At 39.2% G+C, this 20,483-nt stretch overlaps 1 protein-coding gene across 3 annotated transcripts in view; it reads left to right on the top strand.

The window, feature by feature from the left end:
• TBC1D22A (TBC1 domain family member 22A) overlaps nt 1–20,483 on the top strand; it is a 441,404-nt gene that overhangs the window by 187,294 nt on the left and 233,627 nt on the right. For all 3 annotated transcript variants that reach the window (XM_074984137.1, XM_074984136.1, XM_074984135.1), the window contains one exon: nt 5,856–5,931. In XM_074984137.1, the coding sequence (XP_074840238.1) occupies nt 5,856–5,931 (76 nt within the window). The remainder of the gene's footprint in view (nt 1–5,855; nt 5,932–20,483) is intronic.

Here is a 20,483-nt window from a genome sequence, read left to right as displayed (position 1 = left end):
TGTTTTGGCCTTTGCATGTGGAAAGTAAGATATCCACACAAAAGCGGACACTACTTTCCATTGCTACTTAAGCTGCAGTCAGCCCTTTGGGAAGATGACTGCTACATTAATTTATGAAAGATTGGAGGGATGTATTTCAAAGGCAGAAGGGATGATTGTCATTGGCTAGTCTGACTGCCTGTTTAACCAGGTCATAGAACTTTCCCCAAAATAATTCCGACAACATATCTTCTAGAAAAACATTCAAGCTTGATTTAAAAATTGTTAGTAACAGGAAATCTGGAATTATATTTGTTAATTGTTCCCATTGTTAATTGATGTCATGGTTGAAAATTTCCATCTTATTTCATTCAAGTTTGTGTAGTTCCATTTTTCCACTGGGGGACTGTGTTCTACCTTAGAGCCCTCTATCAAATGTTTGTTCTCATGTAGTTACCTGAAGACTGTAATCAAGTCACCTCTTTACCTTCTCTTTTTTAAAATAAGTAGATTTTGAGGCTACTACTCTTAAGCATATTTTCTAACCCTTTAATCATTTTCTGTGCTCTTCCTTTAACCTTCTCCAGTTTATGTGCACATTTGACTTGTGGACAGCAGAACTGGGCACTGTATTCTGGGAGTAGTCATGCTAATGCTAAATCCAGTAATAAAGTAACCTCTCTACTCTTACTCAGATATCTCTTATTCATACGTTAAGGATAACATTAGTCCTTTTGGCCACAATTTCCCACTGAGAGCTCATGTTGAGTTGAACACCCAGCGTGGCACCCAAGTTGTTTTTTGTTTTGTTTTTGTTTTGTGTTTTTTGTTTTTTTAATGATAGAGTGCCTCATTTTGCAAGTCCATTCTACATTCTTTGTTCAAAGATATGTACAGTTATGTTTCGCTGTATTAAAATGTTTGTTTACTTGTGCCCAGTTCAGTGAGTGATCCAGGTTACACTGAATCAGTGATCTGTCCTCCACATTGTTTATTGCTCCTCCAATTTTTGTACCATTGGAAAACCCAGTGCTATTTGTCCATATCTCATAGAGCTAGAAGAGGTTTGGAGAGGTCATTGAATCTAGTCCTCTGCACTCATAGCAGGGCCTATGACCACCCTGGCAGATTTTTTTTAAAACTGAACAAGCATCATGTCCTTGAAAGCCCCCCTCAAGCATTGAGCTCACAACCCTGGGTTTACAAGGGCAATGATCTTACCACTGAGCTATCCCTCCTGCCTAATTTTACCTTAGATAGTATAGAACCAAGAAGCAATGCCTACAGGACTCCCCTAGAAATACCCCTGCTTCTTAGTCATTCCCTGTTTTGCAGTTACGTTTTGAGAACTATCTATTAGCTGGATGAAATCAAACACCATGCAGAAGTCTAAGTACATTACATCAGCACTATTACCTTTATGAACCAAACTTGTGGTATCATAAAAGGTCAAGTGTGACATTATCTAATTTGAAATAGTTACATTATCGTTCTTTAATACTTTATTAAGTCCCATATCAGCTGAGGGTCAATGTCACACTGACAGCCCTTTAGTTAACTAGGTCATTACAATTTCTGGAAAAATGGAAAGTATGTCGTCATTGTATGATCATAAAATCATAGGGCTGGAAGGGACCTGAGAAGGTCATCTAGTCCAGCCTCCTGACCAAAGCAGGATCAACCCCAACTAAATCATCTCAGTCAGGACCACGTCAAGCCTGGACTTAAAAACCTCTAGGGGTGGAGATATGGCTACTCCTGTTACCCCATGAAGAATAAAAATATTCTTAAATATTGTCTGAATTATTGATAATTCTCAATTTCTGTTTAGCAATGGACAAATACCACTGTTGCTAATACACTTTAAAATCCCAAACCCTTTCTTCTTATTGTCCTTCAGTATCCTGACCTTTGATTTCTCTTTGTATCACTTTTCTGACCTTCTAAATGTCCTGGCTTCTGGTTTATCCTCATGACTGTCATTTTCCCCTTTATTCCAAGTATTCTATTACTTTAGTTACTGTCTTCATTTCTTCTCTCAACCATGTTGGCTTTATTATCTGATACACTCTTCTCCCTGAGTTTTAAAATTGTGACTTTTTGGCCATCCAATAGACAAAGATGGCTGCATATCCTATTTTTTTTTTCCACTGAGACTAAAAGCAGGCTGCTCTGTGGGAAGCTGAGGCTACATGCTCACTACAAGATAAATTTGAATTTATTAATATCGGTTTTGTATTGCTGGATTTTATAAATTCAAATTTGAATATCCTTGCCTCACCACATGCTCCTCACAAAGTTGACTTTTATCTGCCACACTTAATCAGCAAACACCGACTCTTGCAGCAGTGCATTGTGGGAGCCTATTCCACAATTCCCTCATCCCCGTAGTGGTCTGGGTGTTTTTGCTAGCATTTGACATCATCTTCCCACATTCCAGTGCCCTCGTTCCTCTCCCGTGGTAAGCAAATGTCCATTATCCAGTTGGAAGGAAGAAAAAGTAGGGTATCAACAAAGATCACAAAGGGATACTTCTCCCTGGCGGATGCAAGCCCCTGAAAATCTTTTCTGCCCTTGGAGCCCTAACCATGTGCGAGCCAGGACATGGTGCTGCCTGGCAGCATGGTCAGTACCGAATGGTAGGCATGTCTTTTATTGGGTTGGTGGCTAGCCACATGATGTGGTTGAGAATGAGAAAGATCCTGACTGCATGGCGCTTGTGGGGGAGTGAGGAGGTGTGCACAAATATAAACTGCTGAGAAGAGGTTTCTCAGCCTCTGATGCAAGCACGACCCCCCACAACAGCTTTGCTGCCATGTGGTGCGGTGGAGCAGCAGCTGGCACCAAACAGCACAGGAGAGAAATACCAAGTGTAGAGACAGAACCACCAACTCCATGCAGGAGCTATTTGTAATGGTTAGATTCTCTCTCAGTGCTAATAGCAAAGAGAGAGACATTTCTCAGCCTGTCATACAAACATGACCTCACAGCCACAGGCTTCCTTGTCCTGATTCGAAATTCATGATCTTCCTGTTACCTAGTTTCTGTGCACCTGGAGAGCAGTGGCCAGAGTGGAGCACTGGGGGGTCATTGTGGGTTACATACAGGGCACTTCTGGAGGCTAATAAATTTGATTTTAAGACATGGTGCTTCCATACTGACCTTTAGTCAAACTTTTAAATTCAAAATCAACGCTACATTCAGCAGGTTCCAATGACACTTATAATATCGATATTAGTGCTCCCTAAATCAAGCTCGTGGTATTTACAGTGAAGACAATCACATGGTAATATCGAGCTAACTGCCTTAAATTCAAATTTATCTCGTAGTGTAGATGTAGCCTGAGCATTAGTTATGGGAAAAGAGAATGTGGATGTGCTGGGAAGAGGTGCTATTGGAATATGGATTAGGGAACAGGGCAAGTGACTGTGGAATGTGGAGAGCAGGAATCTTGCTGTGAGCATGCAAAGCAGTGTGGGCAGAGGGATGAGGCAGAGTGATGAGCATACAAATAAAAATAAGGGGAGCTGGTTGCAGACAGAATACAGGGAAATGCTGCAAGGCTGACACAGTGAAACATAGTGTGTCTAAGATGAAGAACAAGAAGGGGAAAGGAGGGCTATATAAGAGGCATTTTTAGTCCAAGATTTTTATGCCCCGTTCATGATTTTTTAAGTCCAATTTATTATTTTTCTTTGTAATATCTGGGGTTAACAGCACTATCAGTGCTGTTCTTCTGTCTGGTTCTTAATCCTTTGTCATGGGCTGGGAGGAGAGAGACATGTACAACACAAGAGAATTACTGGTTATCCGTTTGTTGTAGTCATCTCTTCTTCCATCCTATCCTCCCCTAAGCTGGATAATGTGCAGTTACTGTTTTATTATTTTTCTAACTATCCTGAGTGGTATTTTCTTTTCCTGGAAATGTCTGTAATGAATGGAAGGGTGTAATTTGGGGGATGGTGTAAGACTTCACATCTCTATACCTTTTTTCACAGTTGGTAGCCCCACAGTAGTGTTGGGACCTCAATTCACAGTTGTAGGGTGGGCAACAGACTATAGTACCTATAAAAAGGTCCTTTTTGAATTTGTTTTCTCAATATAATATTTGTAAATTGAGAACTAGTATAGTGTATAATCAAACATATATTTTAAATAAGCACTTTGTAAATTTTCCAGCCTACATCTATACATGTGCCAATATATCTGATCCATAGTATCCATTTTATTCCAGTCCTTGATTTCTGCTGATCAGAGGCTACTGTTCATGCTAGTTTGTCAGGTTTTTTTTTTTGGTAGTTGGGAAAACACACTTTACTAAACAGATTCATATAGTGTCCTTGGGTTTAATCCAAATCATATTGAAGCTGGCAGAAAAAAAATCCCATTTACTATTTTGGATCAGGCCCTTAGTGAGTCTCTTGAAGGTGAATCCTGGGTTACCAGAGAGAATGCATTTATTGCTAATCTCTCATGTTTCTTTAGTTTACTGTTATTGACAAGATAGTGCTCTTTGTTTACATATTTCTGATGTGTTCTACTCTAATTTGTGTAGGGATTGATCAGCTCAAACAAAGTTTTAATATTTTGTTCAGTTTTAGGACATTATAGATTTCAAAAATCTAAATTACATTTTCTAAATATTTACAAAACCTACACATGTAATTGTAGAAATTAAAGTGAATACATTAAAGTTGTATTTTTAAAAAAGTCAATATGTTAAAATATTCAATATTGTATTAATGCAAAGTTAAATTTACCTACTTGTAATCTAGATAGAAAAGGAAAAATTAACATGCCAAGAGCAAGGTTGGTTTCATAACAGGATTTTGGGATAGCTACACAGCTCACCAATGTCATGTCACAAGGGAATTATGGCAAAATATCTTTTATACCATATCACATTAATGATTTTGTGTAGTCAACATTTTATAAGAAAACAAATTTTAAAATGTGTCTTTTCTTTCAAAAATGTGTTGGCAGTATGGTTTCTTTTATTCTTTCTCCGCATTTAAAATCATGCTGTAGTATCATGAGTCCTACTGTACGGCGCCTTGGAGATGAAAAGTGCCAATAATAATTTGATATTCTGTAATGTATCCAAATAACTTTTCTCTACAAAATATTAACAAGCATCGGTGGGGGGGTGGTACGCTTTAGATCATCTTCTATGATATAACCAAGCATGATATTCCTTCTCTGTACAATTTCCAGTTATTTGCTTGCAATACATGCAAACCCCTTGTCTGTGCAACTACAATAGGTATTTGCACATACAAATACTCAGGCTGAATGCACAATTGCATTTTGCATTTGAGTTCAGTTTTACCTGTGACTTTGGGCTCATGAGAGTAAATATTTAACTGATACAGTTTTTCATAACTCCATTGAGGTGGAGCTGTGTTTTTTTTCTGCCAGGTGAGGATATGCATCTAAGCTTTCTCAGGTTAAAAATATAATCATGTCACTGGTTTAGGGCTGGACTTCCTTCACTTTAGATCTGTGTAATTGTGGGGTAAAATTTAACATTTTGGTGGGATAAGAGAAGCCTTTGATAGGCAGCTTTTTTAAGGTATGTTTTTGTTATCTGCTCAGAGGTTTAGAATATTAACAAAAATTTGTTAGTAGTGAAGGATTAGTGAGTAGAATACAAACAAGACAGGCAAAAATTAAAGGTATGCCATTGGACATGGAGATCTGTGATTTTATTAATAATGAAAACAGAGAAACAGAACTTTGATTTTTAAAATACCATTGTTATCTGAAAAGTTTATATATTTTGTACCAAGCAAAAATATATGGATTCAAATACGTAAATGAGAAGTCTTTATAATTTTTGCTGCTCTATATTATTTATATGAACTTTATCTCCTTAGGATAACTACACATTTGCACAGCCCGGGATTCAAAAGAAAGTGAAAATGCTGGAAGAACTTGTTAGCCGGATCGATGGTAAGTCTTAAAAGCTAACCTAGACCTAAATGATGTTTCATTTGAAAGTCTTTAGATAAAAGCTTTGCAAGTAGTCTAGCCAATATCAGAGCAGTTATCTACCACAAGAGTATAACACAGCCCTTCTCAGGCAAGGTGTCATACTCAATCAACTTGTGGCATAGTGGCCTTTGCAAGATCACTGCAGTGTATCATTTAAAGAAAAGCCACTAGAGCATGAGCCACTTCCATTACTTTTTATTAAGGCAATATAATCAAAATTCAATGGCAATCTCTTTGCAGCAGAGTAATGGTTGCATACAAAAAGCAGCCAACATTTATTTCACATTAAGCTCGATGATTGTTGCAATTCGGCAGAGTCACAGTGGTTGTTTATGGTTGTCCTTCAATACTGTGTTTTGTTCCTTTGTGCATTGTTTTGCTATCAAGAATGCCAAATAATTTCTCAGTGGAATGCAATTAATTACTAACTCTGGAAATAACATCTTTAATATTATAAATTACAGTGTGGTGCAGGGATAATTTTAGATTATGTTTTCATGTTTTAGCAGGGACTTTGAAATATTTTCTGTCTTCAGCCTCAAAATAATTCCCTCCATGAAATGCTGACTGTTCTGTTGCTATAGCAGAGTTTAATTAAATGAAATTCAAGAGATAATGCCTTGCCCATTCTAAACATATTCTCCTGGTAGTTTGTTAAATTAATGAACAAAGTGTTAACAAAGTGACGCCAAGCAGAACTAAGCATATATTTGTGGCACTACTGTGTCGATGAGAGAGAGAGAAAGAGAAAAGTTATTTCTTAAATAGCTTAATACTGAATAAGCTTCTTGAAATGATGAATTGTGTCTTTTCATTATTCATATTGTCAACTACTCTTGCACCAGGATTTACCAAACCAAATTTTACATTTGTTTGCACATATTTACATTCTGAATAGGTGACATTCTGTGTACCTTCTTAGTGTTGTAAGAAATAAAGGATAGTGATAACATTAGTAAAGGTGAATATTAAAATACTTTCAATATTGACAAAATGAGGGAGAGAAAACCCGTCTTAAAGATGATAAATTGCTTATGAGACTGTCAAAATAGGTAAGAGATGAGGTATATGTTTATAAAATGAATAATATACAATGTTATTTTATCAAAATATTAGGAGATTTAGGATTTATATTTTTTGGAATGAGTTTATATTGAGGCATATTTTAAAGATAATTGTTTTGCTTTAAAATTATTTCTTTCAGCTGCATTTTTGATCTTCCAGTATGTTATGCTATTGTACACAATTGTGTGGTCATTTGAGATGATGCTCCCCTGATAGTAATTACTGTATTGATAGCGCTATATTTGCAGAGACTCTTAGATGAAATCAAACTAGATATTAATGCCTAGAGTAACATCTCCTATGTAAACTATTTTTGTAAACTAGTTTTTTTCCCCAGTAAGTTCTAAACATTTTAGTTACACGTATTCTATTTTGATGATTAATTTAAACCTTTGTGGCTTCTGGGTTGGCTGCCTCAGTTCTTGCACAGAATATTCCAGGATCTTGGCAAACTCTCTGAAAAAAAGTAGCCCGCCTATGGAAGAGAAAAGTTTCTCTTCTGCATCTGAGCAAAATGGAGTGATGTTTTCCTCGGACTTACTGCACTCTCCTCACTATAAGCCAAGCTGCTCTGACATGGAATCCAGATGAAACAGGATGAGATATTGAGAACCTAGTGATGAGTCCTTTCATAGCATCCTTCAGGGACTAATATACTCCTCTCTGATGTAATTGTGGCAATTCCAGGCACTTTGACTACAACTCATCAGAAAGACTTCATTGAGTGAACCTGCCTTTAAAGCCAAATTCTCCTCATCTCTTAGGCCAACTCATGAAAGGCGACTGGTCCACCATACTCCTCAGTAAATTAGTAAATTCTAACATTTTAAATTAGCCTGGTTAACTGTATGCAATGTGCTTAGTTAATTTCTGGAATTTCTTTACTTTGAATTCACCACCAAAACAAACTCAGTGTTTTCAGGGGTTAAAAAACAAAAACACAACAACCCTATATTTCTAGAGCATAAAGTACTGTGAATCTTAAAATAGAAGAAAACAAGCATCATATGCATATATTTTAAAATATTCTGTAAATATCAGGTAGCAAAGTCTAGGCACTAAGTGGATCATTGTTCACAGTGCATGAAGATTTATTATTTGCATCATCGAAGGATGGTCCAGTAAAAGATATTAATTCACCCAGCCTACATCTTTGAAGAATAATTAGCAATAGAATACACAGTACAGTAGGCTCTGTACAAAATATTTTTAAAGCATTAATCAATTAAAATCCATGCTGTGCCTCCTGTTGGACAGTTTCCAGCACTAAAAAAAAATCTAAACCCATGTATGTTAAGCTGCCTGACTTGTGTACTGCAAATCCTGTTGCTTTCTTATCACATTTCACTGGCTGATGCACAAAACTCTATTAGTATCAGCTTTAAAGGAAGTTACTTTACTCGTATCTGATGATGAAAAGGAGATAAGCCTTAGGAGAGAGCTGGGTAGTGTGGCAGGTAAAATAAAAGGAAAGGGTTACTGTGGTGGCTGACTGTCTTGGAGGAGTGCTCATGCAATCTGTACTGTTCATTTTGTATCTGTACAAACTTTCATTGTGATGGGGCGGGTCAAGAGAACTGGTTGGACAAATTATGGTCAAGTAGTGTTTCTGGTTTAGAAGAGATGGAAAGGACTGAACATAAATCTTCTTAAATCGAGAAATCTCTCCTAAAACATCCAGGGCAAGTGAAATGTATCAGGTAATAGGAAGCCTGTGAATTTGAATTCTGCACCGAGAAGCCCATGGTGGTTAGGCTGTGGGGTCATGCTTGTATGAGAGGCTGAGAAACTTCCTTCTTTATTATCTTCTCATTAAAAACATCCCCTTCTTTATCCACTTACCAGAATAGCCTTAGGCTTCCTTCCTGCACATGATGTAGCAGGAGAGGCAGAGATTTTTTTCTTAAACAACCCCCCCACCCCGCTGGTGCTGGAACCAGGTCCTGCCCCACTGTAACACGTGGCAGCTTGGCTGTGGGTGGAGGTCATGCTTGCATGAGAGGCTTTTCTACCATCTTTTCTACCATTCACATTTGTACAGGGGTAGCCTCCTCTTCTCCAATGGGAGCCATGCATTTGGGGTCTTTCCTGTGCCCTGCCACATCAGGTGGCTAGCCCCTGACCCAATGAAAGCACGTGCTTGTGGCAGCACCATGTCCTAGCTTGCGCATGGTGAGGGCTCCAAAGGCGGGAAAGATTTTCAGGATCTGGCTGTTGCTGGGGGCGTGAGCGGGGAGAGTTTGGCAAAGAGTTTGGGGGCTTACTGTTGCTTGGGGAGGTCTCCCCTCCCACAACAAAGATTTCAGTGGCTGGCTGTCACTGCGGGGGAAGGCTCTCCCCTGCCCCTCCTGCAGCAAAGATTTTGGTGGCTGTCTGTTACCAGAGAAAGTCCCCCACCCCTCGTCGGCAAATGCAGCAAAGATTTCAGGAGCTGGCTTTTGCTGGGGGGAAGTCTCTGAAATCCTTGAAGGGACTATGTCAACTGTTCCCTCAACTACACACCCCACCCGTCTATGTATGTTGCAGGGAAGGATGGGGGGGCTCAGGACACAGTTATAGAAGAAAAAGATTTCAGTTAATTTGGTGGTCTTTGTAGATGCTTTTTTTCCAATCCTCGTTTCTTTTGGAAAATTCCTTTTCTAGTGGCTTCCTTAAGACAGATCATACCATACTGTAGCTTCTAGCGGGGCAAAGTAGCTGAGGGACCAGATGAGATGGGCTATTCACCTGGGTGATACCGGGGCACATGGTTATTCTGGCATGTGGGTATGACAGTCCTCTGCCTGGCATGCTATTTGGCTTATTATATAAAAGTCATACTGTTCTGGTCAGGTGGGGTGGTGTCAAGCTGGATCAAAGTAGCTGAGGGACCAGTTGAGATGACCCAGTCACCTGTGTGATCCCCTGGCACACAGTCATTCTGGCATGTGGTTAGGACAGGCCCCTGACTGGTGTGCTAGTTGGGTGATCAGGTAATGGGGGAAAAGCAACTGAGCAACTAGTTTACATGGTTCAGTTACCTTCTGGAGCAAGTGTATTTGGTTTTCTTTCACCTGGGATTCCCTACTTTTCCTCTTGTCTTTCTGAAAAAAGGGCTGTTTGCTTTCCACAGGAGAGGAATGAGGGCAATGCAATGTGGGAAGATGACATCAACCACTTGTGGGGCGTTTTTGTTCCATACTGTACCAGCAAAAAAGCCCAGAGTGCTACAGGCCTGAGGGAACTGTGGGATAGGTTCCCACAATGCACTGCTGCAACAGTTGATGTTTGGTGATTCATTGTGGCAGCACTGACTTGACTTTTTGGAGAGGTGAAGATACTCAGGTTCGAATTTATAAAACCCAGCATTATAAAATTGAATTTATATTGTAGTGTAGACATAGCGTAAGTGAAGAAAATCCTTTTAAGAAGGCATGTATCAGGCATCCTGACCCCATGACCAGACCGTTGCAGCTGCCTGTGGGCTATTGTTGCCTCGATGCTGCAGGAGTCAGATTTCACACCGCTAAATTATTCTTAGGTTGAATTCATTTCCAGGAGCTATTTTAATTTAACTGAGAACATAAATGAATGCAGCACTTCCCACATCTGAAGTCTTCCTATCCTGCAGAGAACAGTGCAGAACTCCTGCCCCTTACACTAGCCCACAAGACAGGCTCCCTCTTCTCCTTCTTCCTTTTCACCTCCATTGTGAGGGCAAAACTGAGCGGTAGCCAAGGAACCCCTTATTCCAGCCCCACACAGATGCTCTTTCTTCAACCCCCACAACAAGTTACCATTACTATCTGAAAGAAAAGAATGGAATTCACTGCCCAGAAGCCTATTTAACGTATAGTTAAGTTTGGCTGGCAGTACCTTGTGTCCTTGAATGTCAGATGAGTTCTCATTTGAAAACATGCCTTATGAGATGCAGTAGCAGACTTTCCCGACCATGCCGTAGGTAAAAGTTGAATTAGGCTGATTAGCAGAGTGGTTGATGCACAAAGTTGAGAGCTTCCTTTTTTATATTCTGATGGATTACACAAAATGCAAAGGTAACAAAAATACCATAAACACAATTCAATTTGTGGAAGGAAATTCAGCTTGTGGAGGGAAAACTATATATTCACACAATTGTATTTCGCTTACAGAACTTTGTATATATTCTTGCTAACATCATTGATTTTGGTGCTCACTAAATGAATAATGGAGGAGAAAACCTTAACGAAGTAAGCAGCTGCTTGTGTAGATGAAACTTGTGCAGACTGTTTGCTAGTCATAACAGATTACCAGCATATGAAAAGTTATATTTGCCCTTGAGTGTGAATGCATTGCGTTAGCAACTAAAGCAACCTTCATTAACCCACTCTCATGGATCACAACTCCTGTCTTAAAATAACTGTCCTTGTGTGTACTCCAGAACATTGCATCAGATTTTAACCTGCCAAGCTTTTTCATTTGTCTATGAAAAAGTCTCTGAGTTAAAACATTCAGAGTTTCTAATGAATCACATGATTAAGGGAGATGTTATGAATTTAGTCAATAGAATATTTTTCTAGGGCACACAAAATTTGGAGTTATTGAACCATCACTGTTTAATTCATCCACTTTACCACTTCTGTGAAGGTGAATCATATTGTAAAAATATAGATATGTGCGCTTTTCCTCAAAGAGCTTACAGGTGAATACAGCTACTTGTTTTTCATACATTAATATTTTTATTTCTAGATTATATTCATCTTGTCTTAAACTCTAATTTATTTTGCTCCCTTTCCCTCCCGCTGTTACTCCCTCTTTTATGCCTTGTGTTTTGACTGTAAGCTGCAGAATTCATGAACTATCTCATTACTTGTACAGTGCCTGACATAGTGGAACATTGATCTGAATTTATAACCTACTGGTGCAATTAGCTAAGGCTACTATCAATATTTCTTCTTAATAGCTCTCATGTGCGCCTGTCTCCTCTGTTTTAAATTGTGTGCACCTCTTCTTTAAACTCCGCTATGAAGCTCACAAGTTTTGTCACTTTTGCCTCAGAACTTGGTCCAATGAAAGATCTTTCCTCACTCACCTTTTTCTGAAAAATTACTTGGCATTTCCCTCAAATTTTCCATAAGCAAGAAGCAGTCCTTCCTGAAAAAAATGGAACTGGCAAAAGAATAACTTCATTTTTAATGCCAACTTCATGCTTACCTATAGCAACTAAATTCATGATGGGTAAGATTAATTCACTAAGCTGTAAGAACACTATTAATTGACATTTTAATGTAAGTATTCTTTTAGTGAAGTTTTTAAGGTGTCTGAAATATTACTGTTGGACTCGCATGTCATATTTATTCGAACAGAGTCACCAGCTCAGATCAGATTGCAGGATTGGGACCTTAGACATTAGTTATAAAGCCTTAACAAAATAATATTATGAATGAAAAAATTAAGAAACTCACCAAAACTGACTGACTGTTAGTGTTCTGAGATAGGTAGACGGAAAACAATATTAAACAATTACACTGAAATGGAATATTGTGTCTATAGTTCACACGTTTTTTGTTTTTGTATTAACGGCTCAGTGATCTGGTTTTAAAATAGTACTCAATTTTTTTCTACTTTCTTTTTTATTCATTATGAAGAGTCCTTTTGTACCTCAGTTTCCAAGGAAACTGTTGGATGGTTTTCTTGTTGTGTCATTAGTTTATGATATGATACTTTTTTTTAAAGGGAAAAAAAAGCATATGTGACAATTTGAGGTTTATTTTCCAGATTCAATATATTGAAATTGAGGAATGTTATCCTTCACAAAAATAGGAAGATAATTTGCTTGGGCAGTTTAAGGGTGAGGGGAAATGTTGTGCTAGTAGTGTGAGAAAAAGCTATTTAATTATTTAGATCAATGTATTGTTTAGGAAAATATTTTTGCTGGCAATTTTGTTCTGGCTACATTGAAAAAGAATGTAAATGTTGAGATTAAAGTATTCTCAGCCACTTGAATGAAAAGTAAGATTCCCAGTTTGTTAAGGACAAGCAAATTATTCTCCCCACCCCCATGCTGCTGGAATTTTTATTTACTCACCAAAAGCATTAATCTTTGCTACTTTCTTGGAAAAGGTGGAAGAAAGATATTTGTTAACAATCATTGTTTTGGTTTTGCCTAACTGAAAATTTAAGATTAAAAATGAACCATTCTTTCCTCCTTGCTTAATTTGTTTAAATGGGACAGCAGACTTGTTGGACGGAGCTTAATACCTTTAATGTGGGCTCTGCTGATATGCACAGCTATGTAGAAAATTGTATGTCATTAAGCATGGCTGTTCTTTTTGGTTCTGGCTTCAGTTAAATTCACCAGTGTTGATTTATTTTAGATTATAAAGGCCATTGTGCTGAAAATAAGATAAGTAGGAGTGGGGCTTTTAGCAAAAAGATAGTGAAAATTTGTCAAACATAAACATGCATTTTAATTGCGAATTAGCATGTTTTAATGGCTATTTGCATCTACTTGCCTCTGTGCAAGTTGCCTCCTTTTCAAACTGCAGGTTTTTAAATTCCACTCATGAAAATGTTTTCATGTGCACACAATTGATATATTTACTTAATTGCACCATACTGTGTGTGATATTCTTTTTGGAATGTTTAGGTTTTAATTCTAAGGACTGGTAGGAGGGAAAATAGCAAAATAGAGATGATGGATTTCAGGAAGGCAGATTTTGGTAAACTCAGAGAGCTGGTAGGTAAGATCCCATGGGAGGAAAAACTGAGGGGAAAAACAACTGAGGAGAGTTGGCAGTTTTTCAGAGAGACATTATTAAGGGCCCAAAAACAAGCTATTCCCCTATGTAGGAAAGATAGTAAATATGGGCAAAGACTGCCTTGGCTTAACAAGGAGATCCTGCATGATCTCAAACTAAAAAAGGAATCCTATAAAAAATGGAAACTAGGACAAATTACAAAGAATGAACATAGGCAAATAACACAGGAATGCAGGAGTAAAATTAGAAAGGCTAAGGCACGAAATGAGCTCCAACTAGCTACAGGCATAAAGGGTAACAAGGCGGCCTTTTACAAATATATTAGAAACAAGAGGAAGACCAAGGACAGGGTAGGGCCATTGCTCAGTGAGGAGGGAGAAACAGTAATGGGGAACTTGGAAATGGCAGAGATGCTTAATGACTTCTTTGTTTCGGTCTTCACAGAGAAATCTGAAGGAATGCTTGACATAGTGAATGCTGGTGGAAAAGGGGTAGAGTTAGTTTTTGAAATAAAAAAAGAACAAGTTAAAAACCATTTGGAAAAATTAGATGTCTGCAAGTCACCAGGGCGTGATGAAATGCATCCTAGAATCCTCAAGGAGCTGATAGAAGAGGTAGCTGAGCCGTTAGCTCTCATTTTTGGAAAGTCATGGGAGATAGGAGAGATTTCAGAAGACTGGAAGAGGGCACATATAGTGCCCATCTACAAAAAGGGGAATAAGAACAACCCAGGAAATTACAGGCCAGTCAGCTTAACTTCTGTGCCAGGAAAGGTAATGGAGCAGGTAGTTAAGGAAGTCATCTGCAAGCACTTGGAAGGTAGTAAAGTGATAGGGAACAGCCAGCATGGTTTTGTAAAAAATAAATCATGTCAAACCAACCTGATAGCTTTTTTTTGACACGGTAATGAGACTCGTAGATAAGGGAGAAGCAGTGGATGTGGTATACCTAGACTTTAGTAAAGCATTTGATACGGTCTCGCATAATATTGACAAACTAGGCAAGTCCAACTTAAATGGGGCTGCAATAAGCTGGGTGCATAACTGGCTGGCTAATCGTACCGAGAGAGTAATTGTTAATGGTGCTCAATCCAGCTGGAAAAGCATAACAAGTGGGGTTCCGCAGGGATCTGTTTTGGGACCAGTTCTGTTCAATATCTTCATTAATGATTTGGATATTGGCATAGAAAGTACGCTTATTAAGTTTGCAGATGATACCAAGCTGGGAGGGGTTGCAACTACCTTGGAGGATAGGGTCATAATTCAGAATGATCTAGATAAATTGGAGAAATGGTCTGAAGTAAACAGGATGAAGTTTAATAAAGATAAATGTAAGGTGCTGCACTTCGGAAGGAATAATCTGTTTCACACATACAGAATGGGAAAAGACTGTCTAGGAAGGAGTACAGCAGAAAGGGACCTAGGGGTTCTAGTAGATCACAAGTTAAATATGAGTCAACAGTGTGATGCTGTTGCAAAAAAAGCAAACATGATTCTGGGATGCATTAGCAGGTGTGTTGTGAACAAGACACGAGAAATCATTCTACCGCTCTACTCTGCGCTGGTTAGGCCTCAGCTGGAATATTGTGTCCAGTTCTGGGCACCCCAATTCAAGAAAGATGTGGAGAAATTAGAGAAGGTCCAGAGAAGAGCAACTAGAATGATAAAAGGTCTGGAGAACATGACTTATGAAGAAAGGCTGAAAGAATTGGGCTTGTTTAGCTTGGAAAAAAGAAGATTGAGGGGGGACATGATAGCGGTTTTCAGATATCTTAAAGGGTGTCATAAGGAGGAGGGAGAAAACTTGTTCTTCTTGGCCTCTGAGGAGAGAGCAAGAGGCAATGGACTTAAGCTGTAGCAAGGGAAGTTTAGGTTGGACATTAGGAAAAGGTTCCTAACTGTCAGGGTGGTCAAGTACTGGAATAAGTTGCCAGGGGAGGTTGTGGAATCTCCCTCGCTGGAGATATTTAAGAACAGATTAGATAGATGTCTGTCAGGGATGGTGTAGATAGTGGTCGGTCCTGCCGTCGGGGCAGGGGACTGGACTTGATGGCCTCTCGAGGCCCCTTCCGGTCCTAGTGTTCTATGATTCTAAGTGTGTAAGTGTTGGTTTCATGATCTATGCTAATCTCCTGTCTTTTCTATCTAGCAAGCTATTGTCTCCCTGCACATTCAGTTTTACAGGAGTTACATCTGTGATTGTGCAATAACTATATCCCTCACTCAGTAGCATCATCTGATGAAGTGGGTCTGTGCCCACGAAAGCTTATGCGCCAAAATATCTGTTAGTCTGTAAGGTGCCACAGCACTTCTTGTTGTTCTCAAAGCTACAGACTAACACAGCTACCTCTCTGATATTATATTAAAGACATTCTTAAATCGTTTTAAAAGATACTTTTTATTGAATAGCATTTGGAGTAAGAGAATGCTAACATCAAAACTCCTATTTCTCTGCTGTTTGCTACTGTTGTGAAATATGCTTGTGATGATAGTTTTCTCTGTGAAGCTGCATCTACGCAGCCCCTCCCTTTCAGGAGGGGTGTGCAAATGTGTCCGTTCGAAAATACAAATGAGGTGATAATTTGCATGATGTATAATTTGCATAACAACAGCCACTTGCAGTTCCGGAAGTACAGTTTTCGGGGGAAAAAAAAATTACTGTGCAGACAAGGTTTCTTTAAAATCGAGCCCCATTTTTGACAGAACCATGTTTACATGGCTTTACCCGCCCCCACCCCGAAAGCAACACTTCCAGAAATGCGGCAGATGAGGCCTGAGATTTGTAAATCTGTGTTCTGATGCATTTACAACCGGCAGTATTTTCATGCCCCTTCTGAAAGGGAGGGGCTATCTAGATATAGGTTTGTAGTCCATCTTTTTGCTTCAGCTTAATGCTATAATGGCATTTTTTAAAAAATATATTATAACTATAATTTGCTGCCACTCACCATTTGTCTGGAGCCTTTTCCTGGTCACCCTGGACATTAGCTCTTGAGGCTGATGTCTCTTATGATGGGTTCTCATTGGCATAGTCTTGCCAGTTTCATGGCTTTATAGGCTCTGCCTCTGAATGCCCAGCTTGCAGTAGATTTCCTGCTTCTTGCCCCCTTCTTCAAGTGCAGCCCCTGGAGGTAATCAGCTAACCAGCTGCCTTCACCCCTTTCAGTCCTGTGTGAGGTGGATACCCATCACACTTTCAAAGTGCTTTTCTGTTTTAATCAATTTCTCTTCCAAGTAAGAAGATTCCTCTCCGCCTCACCTTTTGTTTTAATAATGCCATCTTGGTTAGTTCTTCAGTATTCTATTTGCCTTTCCATGCTCTCTTTTCAGATTAAAATAACAGTATCATATTCTGACCGCTTATGCAGTGCTGCCAGCCCATGCATTCTTCATAAACAACATTATTGATTTAATATCTTCTTTTAATCATAGAGGATTTTATGCTGTACAAAATCCTCTGCATAGCTCAGAGGCCTCATTGAGCAATGGGCAGCATTGTACCAGTGCTGCACAGTTACTTCTATTTTCAAACAGTCAAAAATTTACTGTTATAAACATGAATCACTTTCTACTACATAATAATACTGTGGCAACACCCACAGTATGCTGGGGAGCCAAAAAAACAAAACAAAATCGCACATAGAAACATAAAAACACAATTCCTGCCTTGAAGATCATATAGGGTTTTTTTTTGTTTTTTTGTTTTTGGTTTTTTTTTTCTCTTAAAGCTACCCCCTAGTCCACACACGTAGGATGAGGGAAAGGGATATAACCTAAAGCAAAGTGATTAGTGTGCCAATTGCCATGCATCTTATTGGTTTCTAAATATTCTTTGAGTATACTTACATTATTTGTGTTATAAAAAATGTAAGTTATGGTTTCTAGGAGTTCACATGGGGGAGGGTAAGGAATTGAACAGAGAAATGGATGAAGGCAGCAAGCAATTGCATGAAGTGCAGGCAAAAATTAAGAATGGAGTGGAAGGAATGATTGTGAAAATCAAAATGAACAGGGAGAGGGAGCTCAGTCAGTTTGAAGGGAGGAATGGATAAAAATGCTAGACAACAAATTGGAAGCTTAATCTTAGTTCATGTTTCAGAATTGAGTGAATCATTGTGTCAGGAGATAGCCAGAGGCTTCCTGCCAGGGGTTATGGCTGCTTGTTGCCCCGAGTAAGTTCCTTTTGAATTTCTCATGGGGTTCTAGAAGGCCCTGAATTTAACCTATGTTAAGAGAGAATGTAAGAGAATGGTGCAGTGGGAAGCAGCGCAAATGGTTGGTACTGGGAATAAATGTAGGGTACTTCTATACTATACCTTAATGCTTGTCTACACTACCACCCTCCTTTGAAGGAGGGATGGTATGTAGGGTGTTGGGAGTTTACTAATGAAGTGCTGCGCTGCATACGCAGCACTTCATTAAACAACCCCCCCCCCGCCCCCGCCAGCGGCAATTTTGAAGTTTTAAACTTTGAAGTACCAGCTCGCGTCTAGCCGCAGCTCACTCTCTGGTATTTCAAAGTGCTGGGGCAATTTCGAAGTCCTCAAAATTTTTATTTCTCAAAATTTGTAAAAGTAAAGGGACTTTGAAGTTGCCCTGGCACTTCGAAGTACTGGTGGGTGTGCCACAGTTAGACATGAGCCGGTACTTTGAAGTTGCCATGAGGGGGAATTTGCTTAATGAAGTGCTGCTATGCAGTACAGCACTTCATTAGTAAACTCCCAACACCCTACTTACCATCCTTCCTTTGAAGGAAGATGGTAGTGTAGACACAGCCTTATAGTGGCATACGGCATGTGGTACGCTTGGGCACAAATAGCAGTGTAGAAGGGGATGCAATTCTTAGATGAATAGAGCAAGGACATGCCATAACCCTTAAGGCATGTACCCTGCATAGGTGTGTCTGTTCCAGCATTGCCTTCCTTTTCGGTACTGCTCTTTTTAGTAGCAGTGTGTCCCTTTGCTCCCTGCTGTCCAGTCTTTCCCTGCTTCAGTTAAAGGCTTCCATACTGGGGAAAGGCCCCAGCAGTGAGAAGGGGCTTTATCAACTTCCTGCTTTGTTTTTTTTGTTTTGTCTGTACAGTGTTTTGGACTAAGTTTAAACTTTATCACAATAAGTCAACTAACTTGAACTGCCATGAGATTTTTTTTTTTTAAACAAAGTCCTTTTCCACTCTGAAGGTAGAATATGTAAAATCTGGTTCCACATCAGTCAATTCTGAGTACTCAGAGCCATAGCTGTGGTGAAATTAATTTGTAATACTGTCATTTCCGGTTAGCACTTGAATGGCAAGGCAGCTCCGGAAGAATAAGCTGGATTCTGTTGTGGCTTACATAACATTCTGAATGCAGATTTCCAGTTTGGGGTATGTGACTCAACAAGAACCCAGGAACTGAGGAATTTCTGATCCCAGGTTAAATTTGCAGGGCAAGCAATTGTATAAACATAAACATCAATTTTTTTTCAGGAAGAAGGGTTCTTTCGAAAACAGGGTTTGTTTTCAAATGAACCCTGTTTATTTTCCGAAAACAGCACTTCTGCAACAGTGAGTGGCTGCCCTCATGCAAATGAGGTGCTCAATATGTAAATCGGCACCTCATTTGCATTTCTGTTCATCTGCATTTGCATTCTCCTTCTGAAAGGGTAATGGAATATAGATAAAGTCGTCGTGTTCTCAGGTACTAGTTCTCAAATTTTGGACATTTATTTTATAAATAGGTTATGATTCTTCATCTAGCTTTCTGTGTATGTGTTTTCCAATTTAAGAGGGGACTTGTTAGACTGCAGTATGTGTGTCATCTTCTAAGGAAATTGTTCTCTGACTCCATGGATCATAATTTTCCATTTAAGAGGATTTGTGATTTTTCAAGTTTTATAAGAAACACTGTTACACGAGCTCAGTAAAGCTGTTAAAATCATGTAATTTTAATTTTCCATAGTATGTACAGATCCCTGATGCAGGCACCCAGTTTGCCATGCAGTAATCAAATGTTAAGTTCTCCAAAGAGAAATAGCAAAGCAAGTGGTTCAAAGAATATTGTGCTTTAATTATGTCTTGCCAACAAATTGATTGGTAATTTTGTTCTGTACAATCTTTGCTGAACCCATTTCACTGTTTGACATTCTTCAGTTTATTTTAAGTAAAAAAAAAATCGTGTACTACTTGGAACAGTAGCTCTTCATTTGCTAGTGAAAACACTGCAGACCGTGAATACACAAAATATACTGCTAAGGATTTCTTTGCTAGCGTTATCATATTCTGGGTAGAAACTGAACACTGGGGGGGCAGGTTGGGTGAAAGGCAGGAGATCCCAACTTGATTAGAACGCGGCTTGTTAAACAACTTTAGTAGTAGTAGGCATCCTTCAGTCTGCATAGACTATGGATCGCACCCTTTATAGTTTCAATTGAGGGCTTCATTTACAGCGTCTACTGTGACTATGAAGACCCACAGGAGAGTGACAGTCCTTGCTGCATCTCTTGCAGATGTGGTGGGTGTCTGGCAAGTCCTTAGTGTGCTTTCTGTGTGCTCGCTTCTCCTCTGCTGGCTGTCTGATCCTCATCTCGCCCTTCTGAAGGCCCTTGTGTAACCCCTGCCTCCATCTGCCGCGGTCGTCTGCTAGTTCTTCCCAGTTGTCCAGCTCGATGTCTACCTCTCTGAGGTCTCTCTTGCAGACATCTTTGTAACGCAACTGGGGGTGTCCGGGAGGTCTTTTGCCAGAGGCT

This window comes from Carettochelys insculpta, chromosome 1 (assembly GCF_033958435.1).
Source record: "Carettochelys insculpta isolate YL-2023 chromosome 1, ASM3395843v1, whole genome shotgun sequence".
Taxonomy (NCBI): Eukaryota; Metazoa; Chordata; order Testudines; family Carettochelyidae; genus Carettochelys; species Carettochelys insculpta.
Note: the sequence above shows the minus strand (reverse complement) of the source record. Positions and strands in the feature narration are given on the sequence as shown.